Raw genomic sequence first — 14,101 nt, forward strand, 5'->3', positions numbered from 1 at the left:
ACATAATAGTGTGTCTATGTTACGTGTACGGGCTTCAACTCTGAACTGAACAAATTAAAAGTGGTGTTAGCATGTGGAAAGTATAGCTTTTAAGGACGTTCATAATAGGTACTATGAACAAAACAACAGCTCCCCTGGCCGTAGCCAGATTGGAGTCCTAACCTTTTTTTTGTTATTGTTTTTTTTTTGTTTTTGGAATCCTGACCTCTCCGGCTGTGTTAAATGAAACGCTATTTACTTGGCTTTACCCCATTCCCAGCTTATTTTTTCATTTTCAAAAGCAAATGGAATGCAACATAATAGAAACCGTAACCACAACTAGAACAGAGAGAGTGAAGGATAGCCAGCAGCGCAATTCTCAAAAAAGAAATTAATACAGACTTATAATCTTACAATGTTACGTTTAAGCCTAAACTTATTCATACCGCTGACAGATTTAGATTCAGTAAATTTCATTCAGGGTTGTTTCTTAGACGAAATGAGACAGGCATTACCCCAAGGGAAATGGCAAGGTAAAAAGAATAATAATTTTGAAAAAAAAAATATTTTAGTCTACAGTTAATTTTAAAAACAATTAAACATAAAAATTATTTAAAACCTTCTTATTAATATATAAAAATTAGTTTGGCATGACAACAGTCAAACCCTGCTTATAACTACTGACCAGCTTGTTTGACTTGTGATATTTTTGATATATTTTGATGTATTTGGACGGTTGCTGTTTAGTGATGAGCTCCAAGTCCGTGAAGTCGAACGGCCATTTTGCCTTTAGCTCCCTCCACAGATTGTCTATCAGATTCAAGTCAGGACTTACTGGGCTGTTACAAAATGCAATAACAATCAGAAGAAACAAGCATTTAACATTAAAAGATTACTTTAAATATAAATCTGCCAGGGGTATGAAACGATGCCACGTTTAACTGAAGCTAAATGTTGGACCTATAATGGAACTTAAGAACATATGGTAATTCAGATTGAGGGATAAAGCGGTTTGGAAAATGGATGGATGGATGGTAATTCAGATTTTTAAAGCCTAAAATTGAGACTGGATAAGCATAAGACTTGCATGACCTTTTAAAACCCAGCAGGGGTTTTTGCGTGTCCAAAAAAGTTATTTGTATCAATATATGTGAGTTTAAGTGTGAAAAATGGAGCTAACATCTCTCTTTAGTTTTTAAACTCTATTATTATTATGAATAAATAAATCACAGATGTGTTTCTAACAAATGTTTGTATTTCACCAACGTGGAGTTGAAAATAACATTGATTTAGTGCATATTTAAAACATGTATCATTATTTGGCATGCAGTATACAAAGGCACTGAAATTTAACAAAAGGGCTACCAGCAAAAAGGAAACAATAAAACAGAGGCACAGAACTCATGACAACTGCAGCTTCAGTACTTCTGTCTTGTTTTTTACCTGTTTCTGCGTATTCTTCTCTGCTACCTTCACTAGAGGAACTCCTAAACCTCAGGCAGGCATTTGTTCGGGCATCGATCCCAACTTCATTGAGATCAGATGAGGAAAACCGGCAGGCGCCATGAATCTTTGGCAACGGGAGACTCCGCACATCCTGGCCTTTAAATGAACTCAGCTCATTTTCGCTCCTCGGCTGATTTGCAATTTTAGAAACTTGGATTTCCGAGTTTACCTGGTGTGCCATTTTTTTAATAGACTGTAAAACATTTTTATTCATTGTGGGAGTTCTCCTCATTTGTTCTGGCTGCTGTTCACATCCCACCACAAGCCCTGCACATCAGAAGCTTGTTGAGCTGATAACAGATGATCTGATGAACTTCCAAAAATACTGACAGCATATTAAGTGCCCCATCAGGTATAAAAACATTCTGGATCACTGTTACACAGCTTCCAAAGATACATACTGTGCAGTTCCCTGGGAAGCTCCAGGTCTTTCTGATCACTGACTGCTTATCCTCTTATCTCTTATCCTAACTTGCTTGTAAAAACAGAAAACCTCTAAGCCTGTGGTTAGGATTATGTTAGGAAGTGGAGTGATGTTACAGGAATGCTTTAAAATGCACAAATTGGAGAGGATTTGAAGCTTCATCCACTGATATGAATAAGCTTGCCAACACTCTCACTTCCTGCATCAGTTTCTGTGAGGACATGTGTGTGCAGACCATGGCCATTCACACATATAACAACAATAAACCGTTGTTTTCTTCACATCCGAGGAAGCTACTTCAGAGAAGATGCTTACAGCCTTGGGTGACCGGGGCTCGTATAAACGGACCGGGATCATATGACCAAGCGGATCAAGGCAGCAAAAAAGAACTACAGCGAGAGCTAAAAAAAAAACAGCTTCTCAGTTAATGACCCCGCTACAGCTTGGAATGCATTCAGAAACATTACACCCTACAGATTTCTCGTCTAGCAGACAACCTTAACAGCTTGTACGGCAGATTTAAAGAGCAACCAGTTCACACACCTCACCTGGTGAACATCTCATTCCGACACTAAAGCTCCGCAAACACCAACCACCCTGGATTTAAGATCTCTGAGGAAGATGTATTTAAGCTCTTCTAGTGCCAAAAGACCAGGAAAGATTCAGGTCCTGACGACGTCGGCCCCGGTGCCTGAGAGCTGGCCCTGGCCTTTATCCTCACTTGGCTCTTTAACAAGTCTTTGAAACCGTGTGAGGTTCCTTTGTGCTTTAAACACTCCACCATCATTCCAGTTCCCCCCCCAAAAAATGCATCATTGTCCGGTTATATGATCACAAACCTGTAGATCTAAATAAAGTCTGTGGTCATGAAATCCTTTGAGCGACTGGTGTTGAAGTACCTAAATGTACATCACAGGTCGCCTCTGGAGTGGACTCCCCTGCAGTTTGCTTACTGGGCGAACACGTCGGCAGATGAAGCAATCAACCTTGGACTGTGAGCATCGTGCACCACATTGACCATCCAGGGACAGATGTCGGGATGCTGTTTGTGGACTTTAGCTTGGCCTTTCACACCATCAACCCAGACATTCTCCATCAGAAGCTCACTGTACTGGCCTCCACCTGTCAAGAGGATCACCAGTTTCCTGACCAGCAGCAGCAAGTGAGACTGAAGAGCATCTTCTCCTGCACGAGAACAACCAGTACTAAGGTTAGTACTCCTTTTCTATCCGTACACAAATGACTGAATCTCAGCAGATCAGGCAGATGACACCGCCTGCCAATGGGCTGATCCAGGACGGTGATGAGTCTGCGTGCAGACAGGAGGTGGACCGGCTGGTCCAATGGTGCGGTCAGAACCACCTTGAGCTTAACCTGCTCAAGAAGGTGGGAATGACAGGAAAAGGGTTGGTGTAATAATCTCTGCTGACTCCACACATCCTGCACAGAAATTGTTTAGACCGTTTTCTTTAGGTCAGTGCTACCTAGCTCTATTTACAAAAACCAGCAGCCAAACACAGCCCCCCGCCCCATTCTTATTTGCACTTATCCAACCACGTCTTCCTTTGTATAAACGTATATTTACAAAAAAATATTCCTATTTTAATTTTTCTGAATTTGTACTTAAACATTTTTTTATTGAGAGCAAAGTGGAACCAACTTCTTTGTTTGTGTGCACAAACGTGGCAAATAAAGCTGAAGCTGATTAAACACAAGAAAGCAACAATTTTTGGCAACCATGCTGAATCTGTAGCACAATTTCCGACACAGAAGCTTTCTCAGTTCTAGGTGGGAGGAGTGGAAGATAGAAGAGGAAGAGGCAGGGTTCCCACACCTTGGTGAACATCAAATTCAAGGACCTTTCAAGGACTTTCCAGGACCAATTTCCTCAAATTCAAGGACCACACGTAGCGGCATTTACCTACTGTGACCGCTGAATAGGTTATCATATTTTAATACAATGCAAATTCAATAAAAGACTAAACGGCATAGAAGTTGTTGGGTCAGAAGCAATGCAAGAAAGTGGACTTAATTTATAGCCTACATTGATATTGATCATATTCATAGCCTACATTTATATCCACAGTACATGGCTAAGCCATACTACATTACATATAAGATGTACATTAGCCTACTGTTTCATGGAATTTTACAGAAGAAAGTGCAGCATTGAGGTGTTCAGAATTATATCAATTTGTTTCACTTACTTTCATCTTTGATTAAGCTAGTTTTTGACTTTGACTCTGAAAAGTCGCTATAGCGACAAAGTCACTTGGTTGGCAACACTGCGTGAATGTAACCTATTGGACGCACGTAGGCCTAAACCGTAGCTTACCAACTAACGAAGAAGAGCGAACGTACTTTTGCAAATTAAAAGTCTGCGGAATCAACATAATTTTAAAAGATTGTGTGGTAGTAAAATAATGACACACGAGTCGTCATCCGTGTGAACTTTCAACCCCACAAAAAAATTCAAGGACTTTTAAGGACAAGGTGTTTTTTTTGGCTGTTTTCAAGAACTTTCAAGGGCCTTGAATTAATTTTTTCAGATTCACAAACTTTCAAGGATTTCAAGGACCCGTGGGAACCCTGAAGAGGAATTTACTGCAGCATCAGTTTATTACAGGAATGCGTCAATGGAAAAGGTGTTAGTTTTCCAGCTTGTTCGGTTGTTTGGGTCTGCCAAGTTGCCTGGTCGGTCCGATGCGCCGTCCGGCGTGCGTCCGCTGGTGTTGCCGCAGCCCCTGCCTGTAAATGAAGCTCTTTTCACACTCGCCACACTTGTAGGGCCTCTCTCCGGTGTGGAGCCGATGGTGGACCTTCAGTTCCTCGGCTCTAGAGTAGCCCTTCCCGCAGACGCTGCAAATGAACGGCCGGTCCTTAATGTGGGTCTGGTAATGCGCGTTCAGGTAGGAGTTGATCTGAAACGTCTTTCCGCAGATCGAACAGGCGTAGGGCCTCTCCCCGGAGTGCTGCATCTCGTGAAGTTTGAGGGAGGAGGCCGTGTGGAAGCCTTTGCCGCAGAGCGAGCAGAGGAAGGGCTGCTCTCCTGTATGGATGCGCTGGTGAATTTGGATGTAGTTCTCGTTGATGAACCTCTTGCCGCAGTCTGGGCACGAGTAGCGCTTCTCCTTGATGTGGGTTTTCATGTGCTCCTCCAGCTTTTCTTTGTCGTCGAACCGAATACTGCAGCGGCGGCAGAAGAGGAACTGTGTTGTGCCGTGCTTGGCCGCTTCCGTTCCACCCGTCGCCTCGCCGTGAGTAGTAACGTGGTGCGCTTGTAAAGCTGACTGGCTTTCACAGTCCTTCCCACATTCCAGGCAGTGGAGGGACGACCGGATTTTTGATTCTCCTGGCAGAGTCTTCAAATATTCAGAGAGTTCGGATTGAGAGGGATTCCCCTCATCTTCAAAGTCCACAGCATCTTTTCGACCTAAGCAAGAAATAAAACGAAGACCTGGTTCATCCTTTAAAGTTTTAAGGTCATACACATTTTTTACATCATTAAAGTTCGACATCAAAAACATACATATATTTATATATAGGTCCAGCTTAACAATATGAGAGCATAATCAGGTTATTTTATTTAAATAAAGTCATCAAGTGTCGCTCGTATATTAAACTGATTCGTCACACAGTCATTTTACAGTATTTCAAGCAGGTTTATAGCTAATGAAAATACAAAATTCAGTTTTTCAGAAACTTCAATATTACATAGGCTCAAAAAAAAAGAGTTAAAATAAATATGATATTTTGGTCTCGTTAAGGCCTACACAATCATGGAGAAGAACTCAAACTTGACAGCTGTGCAGCAAACAGACTTCCTCCATGAGGAGGGTAAGCAGTAAAATGGTATTGCTAAGGATTCGTGACTATGCATTAGGGCTGGACGATAATTTAATAACAATGTATATCGATCGATAGACGTGTATCGATGATAGAAAAAAAGGCTCAATAAAAAGTTCAGTAGAATAAATGTTTTCCTTCCTTATGCATTCTAGCCAAGTAGATTAATATTAGTCATTACATCGTCCCAACCAATCACAAACGTAGATCCAGGAACGCTCCATCACCAAGCTCCGCCCCCTTCAAAGAGTTCAGAGAGCATGCATTCTTTTTTCTTTTTAAAAAACTTGTAGTTTTGGTAAAAAGTTGGTTGAATAAAGGGTTGAGTTTAAATTCAGTGTTTGTGGGTTCTGTATTTAAAATAGGTCGCTAAAAAACAGCATAAAATGGTCATGGCAGCACTTAAAATATATGTTTTGAATTTGTTGACAATTATCAATATCGGTCAACATGATTTCTATTTTATCGATATGCTTTTTTTCTATTTCGTCCAGCCCTACCATGCATGTGACCTGTAGTATAGCTACATACTTTTAAGCAGGTCGCCATTTCTGCATATATATTAAAAAACTTTTTTTTTCATCGGTTAATATACGGATCTTCTAAAAAACTGAATTTTGGATTTTCATTAGCTCTAAGCCCTAATGATCAAAATAACACACGATAATAGAAATATAGCGTTCTGTGTAGTGGATCTATAAGCACGTCATTTTTTTAACAGTATTACACAAATAAATAAACTTTTTGACAATCTTCCAGTTCATTGAGACGTGCCTGTAAAGCACAGCTGGAGGCTCTCACCAAGGTGGACTTTGTAGTGCGTTTTGAGATTCCCCTTCTGGTTAAAGCCCCGACCACAAATGGAGCAGCAGTACGGTTTCTCTCCCGTGTGGATCAGCTCGTGCCGCTCTAGTTTGTATGCGTGGGGAAATTCTTTGCTGCAAACCGAACAGCGGTACTCGATTTTCTCTTTGGGCTGTTTCAGGAGCTCAGGAGGTATTTCTATTGGTACACGCGGCGTCTTTCTCCGAGGACGCCGCTTCCCTACAAAGAAGGGGGAAAAATAACAGAGATATAAATATGTGGAGATAGTGTGAGGTCAACCAGATCTGGTGCCAATATATCGTGTATTGCTTTGCCGAATTAACCTTTTTCATTCATACAAAATGAGGCAAAGTCTGACTTTAACACATGGTAATGGAGAGATGTTGGACATGAATGGCCAAATTGAGCTCTTGCTGAAGATCTTAGGCCTTGTTTTCTTAGTGTTCTCTGATACTGTTTAGTCTTTCCTCTCAGTCATTCACTTTGTCAGTGTATTTAATTAGAAACCGAGTCAGAACTAAGTGAGGCAGATGTGGGAGTAAAACAAAACTTTACAGCTGCTTTACAGTTACTAAAAACATCTGAATATCCAGTCCACATGTGCGCACCATCAAAATAGGCTTTGAAAAATCTCTATTTAGGAACCTGTTTTAATCAAATCTCAATTTACACGTGCAGCTCAGGAATATCCGCTGGTGTCAGAGTACCAGCGGGCAAAGTCCATTGGCGATCCCAGTTCACTTTCAATATGGCTACTTACTGTAAAACAGAGAAAGTCCCCGTTGGTAACTGTTCACTCGCTTTTCTCAAAGGTTGTTTCGCAATAAACCAGAGATACACAAAGTACTGTACGATCCATTTTTGTGTGTGTGGGTTCCTTTACAGTTCTTTTTTTATAGACTGGATAGAAATAGAGTAATATTCAATTAATTAGAATATCATTGAAAGTTTTACTTATTTCAGTAAGTCAATTAAATAAAATAAACACATAATGTAGATTAATTACACACAAGTTAGATGTTTTCAATCCTTCATATTTGTTAGTTATGATGATATTTCTGCTGGAATCTAATGAAAACATGACATTTAAAATTAGAATATTACACAAGACAAATAAAAAAAACAATTTAAAAATGGAAATTTGGGCTTAATAAAAAATGTAATACATCTATACAGAAAAGGCCACAGCAGATTCTTCCTGCTAAGGAAACTTAGATCTTTTAACAAGTCATAACTTAGGATCTGTTCACATATCTCCAGCTCTTTACTCCTCCAACTGACGGAAATACTTTTGTTTTCTCCCTCAGTGAAGGCTTTGGCATCTTTTCTTTCGCTGTAATACGAAAAAAGATTCTATTCTAAATAATTAAAATCACTAACACTGCTATGAACAATTTTACAACCACTGTTTATTAGGACTACAGAGTAAAGCAAAAACTGTGAGATGTTTTAATTCTTCTGTAGTTTAATAATGACAAAGAGACCTGGCTGAGGTTATCTAGCCACTATCTGGAGCTCGTGCATCTCCCCCTTTGATTGACACCATTTCACTGGTTCCTCTAAAATCCCACATGGCAATTTGTTCAGATGACAGAAATACGTTTACATCTAGATTGTTTCATTTCCAAACAATATGCAAAAAAAAAATCAAGATTCCCAGTCAGATAAAATGATCTGACTGGGCCTTACCAGTAACACAGGGAATCATTTCTGGGGTTAGGTCTTCTGGTTCTGCATAGGTGTGGATCTTTCTTCTTCTTCTTCCGCTGCGTCTTGATACTTTAAGATAAAACAGAGAAAGCAACAAGCAAAGTTATGTTTTTAATCAGACTCGCCTAAAAAGCTTTATGGAAACATTTAGGTATGCTCATAATGGAAATAAATTTATTTCATGCTGTTTATGAACTTAAAAAAAAGAATCAGTGGAATAATTGTACAACATACAAGTTCAATGAAACAAAACTAAATATTTTATGCGGAAGGTGCAATTTATTATTGATTTATTGTGGATAAATCTCCTAATTTTTATTACTCGAGCTGAAGGTCTTTAAATCTGCTTCTGTCTATGTTTGACAGCAGTCAGAACTGTGAAAATCTAAACTCAACAGTTTAACCATGGACTGAGAAGTTTCTAACCAAGAAAGAAAAGGAACCTGCTGCAAGAGCCGCGCCTTCAAGAAAGACTGCAATGTACAGTTAGCCAAAAGGAAAAGTTGAATGCCCACTGGAGAGAGGTTTTAAGGTCATATGTGACGTTTGAACTCTGCGGCGGAGTAAAGGTTTCAAACGTAAGATTATCACCAGCTGTCATGCATGGTGGTGGTGGCATCAACCTGAGGGATGCTTTAATACCAGATATACTGGTGTATTTACACAAACATAGTAGTTTTTATATGAATACAAAGCCACACACAACAAAGAAGAAATAATAAAAGTAGGATGACAATCTCTAATGTTTTTTTTTTTTTTTTACCTTCACCTCAAATAGAAAGCTAAATGTTCAAAACTTGGGACACAATGTCATGTTTCAACAAAACAATGAGTCCAAACACACATGAAAACTAGCTTTGGAATGGATAAAAGGAGGAAAATGTTAAGCTTCCAAAACGATTACGGCATACATGGCAAACAACCTTAATAATATAAAGGAGCACTTCCAATTCAGCCAAGGAGAGCGGTAAAATGTCCAATGAGAATTATGACAGAAGCTTGTTGATGGTGACAAAAAGCATGTGGTTGAGGTTTAGTGTGTTAAGTTTTTCTGTTATTCCCCCAGAATTGCTGTAATTATACTCATGTCGCAGTATCTAACTTCTTTCTGTGAAAGAGATCAGAGATGGTGTTAAGCTTATCCACTTAACTGTCTTTCTTTCCAAGATAAAAGCAACTATGGAGCTGGTGCTGCCATCACCCTTTTACTTTTCAATAACATATATAGGGTAGTTCACGCGTGACGTCAGCGCTACATCCGGGCACTGTGGTTGGCAAAAAACAGAGCTGCTCTCGTCTACAACATGACAAAACGGGTGATTTAGAGCGTACTTTTACTTCGTTTATTTTTGGAATCTAAGCAATGCCTACGACTTGTTGTGCTCCCGGTTGCACAGAGAGGCATTCCAAATCGTTGGATGTACGTTTCTGTCGTTTACCGAAGGAGGAAGGACGAAGAAAAAAATTGATATTTTCAATGAAAAGAGCGCAGGCAGACACTCCCAATGGACTGGGGGAGCCATCATTCTACAACAGAATTTGCAGTCTACACTTCATCTCCGGTAAATACAACTTAATTCTGCTCTAGTCATTGTTCTGCTTAAATAGCGGCGGAGGGGAGGTGGCGATCACTACACGGGCCGGAGAAGCGGCCCGTGTAGCGATCGCTACAGCAGCCGCCGCAGCAGCTTCAGACAGCAGCTGCTGCTGCTCCATTACGCCCCGGTTCACGGGCGCTAGTACTTCTGTGTTTACGCTGAAATGTCGCCGACACCCCCACCCATTTTAACAAGACAAAAACACCAAAATAATCCATAGTAAACAATGTTTTTTTATCCTACCGGGCGGGTCTTCCTCTGCTGAGACGCGGTCTGTGTCCGACGCCGCTTTGTGCTGTTGCACAAACGTGTGAACAACATCCATCCATCCATCCATTTTCTGACCACTTAATCCCTCATGGCGTCGCGGGCATTGCTGGAGCCTTTTTCCTGATATAAAATAATCGTAGCCGTCCAGTGGTTTCAGGGGCTTTCATGCTCTCTCGTCTGTACTGGCCTGCCGTGTTTATAAGGCAGCTATATATGTCGTGGTACGGAGCACTTGGTCAGCATTTCACAGACTCACTCCGTCCCTTCAGGCTTTTGCTGTGTGGATCTGGTAATCTGATACCATCAACCATCAACTTACTCTTAAAACGATCTTGTGATACGTTATCTAAAGAAGAAAAATACCTGGAGAACTCGTCAGTTTCGCTGTTTGCATTCGCCATTGTGTTCGTCTTTTGCCAACCAGACCGGCGCGCATGCGCGAAAAACCCGCATCAAAACAATAACAATGAACTGGTCTATAGTACTCCTGCATCAGTGCTTCTGTTCTCCTCATGAGTCTGCTCTGTCCTCAAACCCCCCAGTCGGCTGTGGCAGATGGCTCGGTCACACCGAGCCTAGTTCTGCTGGAGGTTTCCCCTGTTAAAGGGGAGTTTTCCTCTCCACCATCGCTACATGCATGCTCAGCATGAGGGATTGCTGCAATGTCAGACGTCAATGCAGACGACTGTCCACTGGCGCTACACACTCTTAGAGGAGGAGTAATTGCTGCAAGGCAATGACTCGATGCAATCTGTTGGGTTTTCTTAGATAGAAACCGTTTTAAATAATCTGTCTGCATGATTTAATAGAGTTCACATTGTAAAGAGCCTTGAGATGACATGCTGTTAATTTTCATAATATAGATAAACTGAATTTAATTGGTTTGAATTAAGGGGACATTTAACCAAATATTAGTGGGCATGTATGTATATATACTACCAGGGTGTATAATTCTGAGTATGCGTAAACTAGACAACATCCTCAAACTTATGCCTCCAAATATATTTTTTTAAATAATTAACTTAAAACATAGAACAGTTCAAAAATAATCCTTAAAAGCCCCGCATTATTTTAGAATTCCTGTCCAGAATCAGTGGAAACAAACTCCTGACCAGAATTGAACACCAAGAAGACTCGCCTCCTTCATTTGTCTCTGAGTTCGCCCCACACAGCAGCCCAGTTTGAGAACTCTGACTCCTGCCTCTTCTCTTTGCTGTAGCATAAAGACAGAAAAGCCATTAAAATGCCACATCAGTAGCCCATTTTCATACTATACATCAATCTAAAGAAAACAACATGTTAAATCTGCAGTAGGGAGTTTTGACAGAACCATAGACTTAGCCTAAAATTTTAAACAAGCAGACCTTACAGGCACTCTTGCTCTCTGCGGCAATAAAGCCCTCCCTCCACACCTTCTCCCCCCACCCAGAGCCTGCCTGGAGTGATTCATACTGCTAACAACCAATCAGAGTCAGACTCCTGGGTTCACCCTGGCTCTGATTGGTTGGTTCTGCCCGGGAGCGCTGCACTTCTGCAAATGGCAGTAGGACCACAAGGAGGAGCCAGAGAAGCTTGATACATTTTCACAGATTATCTTTCTCATATTTAACTATCAGGACATAGTGACAGTTTTAACAAATACATAAAAACACATTTGTACAAAAGTCATCTACTGCAGCTTTAACATCCATTTGTAATTGTACAACTTTTATGCTTCTAATCACCTACCAGCGCTTAAAGGAACATGTTCTCCGTTGTCTGGGTTTTCCAAAGACTGGACTCTAACTTTTTTTACTCGTCTCTGTCGCGTTCTTACTAAAAATATATATATATAAGAAGAGAAAATTCTCAAAAGCAAATTATTTTTTTCTATCAGCCTGTTTATTCTATTTTTCTTTCATGTGTTTTTACCAGAACGTAAAGGTGCGATCCTTGTCATCCTTGCTCCTCCCTCTGTCTGCTCCCCGTCCTCGTTTTCTTCATCGTCTTCGACAACTTCCATGAGGAGTGTCGGACTACTGCAGTCCGTCTGGCTTTGGTCTTGAGGTTGAGAATCAACCAGGATGACTTCCTGTAGCCACAATCATCAAAAGCCATTACAATCCGCTATTAGAGCATGAAAGTGCAGTTCAAATTTGTCTCTACAGGAATTGATCTAAGGGAGACTATATTGCTTTTTATTGATTATCATGCTTAGCCGATTGCATCTTATAAATCGTTACCCTAAGTGACGAAAAAACAGGAAATGTTTAATCTGATTTAATGTCAGACAGTGAGACAAAAAGGATGTCCTCCTAAGTGGCGTGTGTAAATATCTGGTTTCAACTGTATTTTGTACTGGCTGTTCAAATATTTTCACAGGCACCTGTAGATGGGACAGCATACTTTTTAAATGCTATGAAAAAAAAAAAAAAAAAAAAAAAAGATAAAAATGTACCTTTTCAGATGGAGAAATGTCTGTGCAGTCAGACTCTTGGTCAGAAATATCTCCTGCAATGACAGATGAAGAGAGGTACAAGTAATTTTGTGGAAAACTAAAGTATTTCTAAGATTTTAAAAAAAATGGTCATGGCCTCCACGGTTTAAAGAAATGTGAAGTTTTGGAGAGCAGACGCTGCACTTGTCACGGAAGAGGACTCTCTGGAGTTAGTGGTGAAAGACGGCCTTTTGTGCAGTCTGTCATAAACCACACCATGCTGCTATACTGAAGCAGAGGGACGTACTCAGGGGCAGGTTGTTGTCAAAGAACAGACTTACAGCTCAAAGGATAGGAAGCAGTTTTGTTCCCAGAGCCATTTGGGAGGTTGGATGATGCTCCGCCCCTCATTTTCCTGCCATGCTTAGCTGGTACTACTAATGTGTCTCGTTCAAACCACTGCAGCGCCGTATAATTTATCAGCTGCATCAACATTTTCTGTCAAATTAAATTTGTCTTAGTAACTAACAAAGAGGTTTTCTCATGCTGTCTAAGAGGCCACCCTACAACACTGCAACCAATGGAGGTATAACTTTCCCAGCAGTCAAACAAAGCATAATTAATAGGGGATGTTTCTGCAGCTCTGTGATCAGTTTCAGCCTTACTGTGGAGGAAGAAACACCATCGCTATTTTCATCAGCGTGAGAGGATGCAGGTGAGCCGTTTTCTACACAGCACACCGACTAACCTTAGTGTGCCATCTGTGCGCAATACTTTTAACCTGGTGCTGCACTCTGAGCGCAGCCTGACGACTCTCATCTGACCCCGCAGAAGCTTTGACGCCCGAAGTTGCTCTGTCACTATTGTTTATTTATATTATACACTATTATTAGCGGCCGATCAAGCTTTTTCTTTTCTTCCCCCTCAAATATGATGACAGGGCTTTTTTTTTTTTTTTACACTGGGACAAAACCTCAGTTCTTCCAATATGTGAAATTTGGAGGTGTGTGCACTTCTTCCCTACTGGGAGATCTATTCCACGCTAATTTTAGGCAATGGTTGGTGAAATCCGTCACTGCAACCACATTAGTGGTGGGAGGTGATGTTCATAGCAGTGGAGTTACAATGAATTAGGTCACTTAGAGGGCTTTGTGCACGTTCAATAGTGATATATTAAAGAATTATTTTTGTTCTTTGACAATGTATTTTGGGAAAAACTGGTTAGTTTTAAACTAAGAGCAACATATATGCTCTTGTCTGTTATGTTGCTCACATAAAACTAAGAACAACATGTGTTATTTTGCTATAACTTGTTTTAACTTGTGGTGGGAACTTATGACAATGTGTTGTGTGACAGACTGATTCTGTATTCCTTATTTTGCTTATATTTGCGCTATTATCTGAGTTTGCAATATTATTTTGCTTCACACACTGCTGAGATGCTGGGAACGGTTTTGTTTTGGAAACGGGACGAACAGCTCAGATGGGAGGGAGAAGTGGCCACTCTCGCTCCCATCTGATACTTTA

At 40.6% G+C, this 14,101-nt stretch overlaps 1 protein-coding gene across 6 annotated transcripts in view; it reads right to left on the reverse strand.

Annotated features, from left to right (window-relative positions):
- Positions 1 to 4,485: 4,485 nt before the first annotated feature.
- The window catches only part of LOC105919336 (oocyte zinc finger protein XlCOF6), a 15,980-nt gene continuing 6,364 nt past the window's right edge, over positions 4,486 to 14,101 (reverse strand). For 4 of the 6 annotated variants that reach the window (XM_036137391.1, XM_036137392.1, XM_036137393.1 and 1 more), the window contains exons 5-11: positions 12,596 to 12,648; positions 12,070 to 12,229; positions 11,887 to 11,973; positions 11,297 to 11,371; positions 8,270 to 8,359; positions 6,530 to 6,799; positions 4,486 to 5,342 (exon numbers count right to left, since the gene is read on the reverse strand). In XM_036137391.1, coding sequence (XP_035993284.1) covers positions 4,558 to 5,342; positions 6,530 to 6,799; positions 8,270 to 8,359; positions 11,297 to 11,371; positions 11,887 to 11,973; positions 12,070 to 12,229; positions 12,596 to 12,648 — 1,520 coding nt within the window. In that variant the 3' untranslated portion in view covers positions 4,486 to 4,557. The remainder of the gene's footprint in view (positions 5,343 to 6,529; positions 6,800 to 8,269; positions 8,360 to 11,296; positions 11,372 to 11,886; positions 11,974 to 12,069; positions 12,230 to 12,595; positions 12,649 to 14,101) is intronic. The other 2 variants (XM_036137395.1, XM_036137396.1) reach the window with 2 other exon arrangements.

The sequence above is a fragment of the Fundulus heteroclitus genome, chromosome 5 (assembly GCF_011125445.2).
Source record: "Fundulus heteroclitus isolate FHET01 chromosome 5, MU-UCD_Fhet_4.1, whole genome shotgun sequence".
Taxonomy (NCBI): domain Eukaryota; kingdom Metazoa; phylum Chordata; class Actinopteri; order Cyprinodontiformes; family Fundulidae; genus Fundulus; species Fundulus heteroclitus.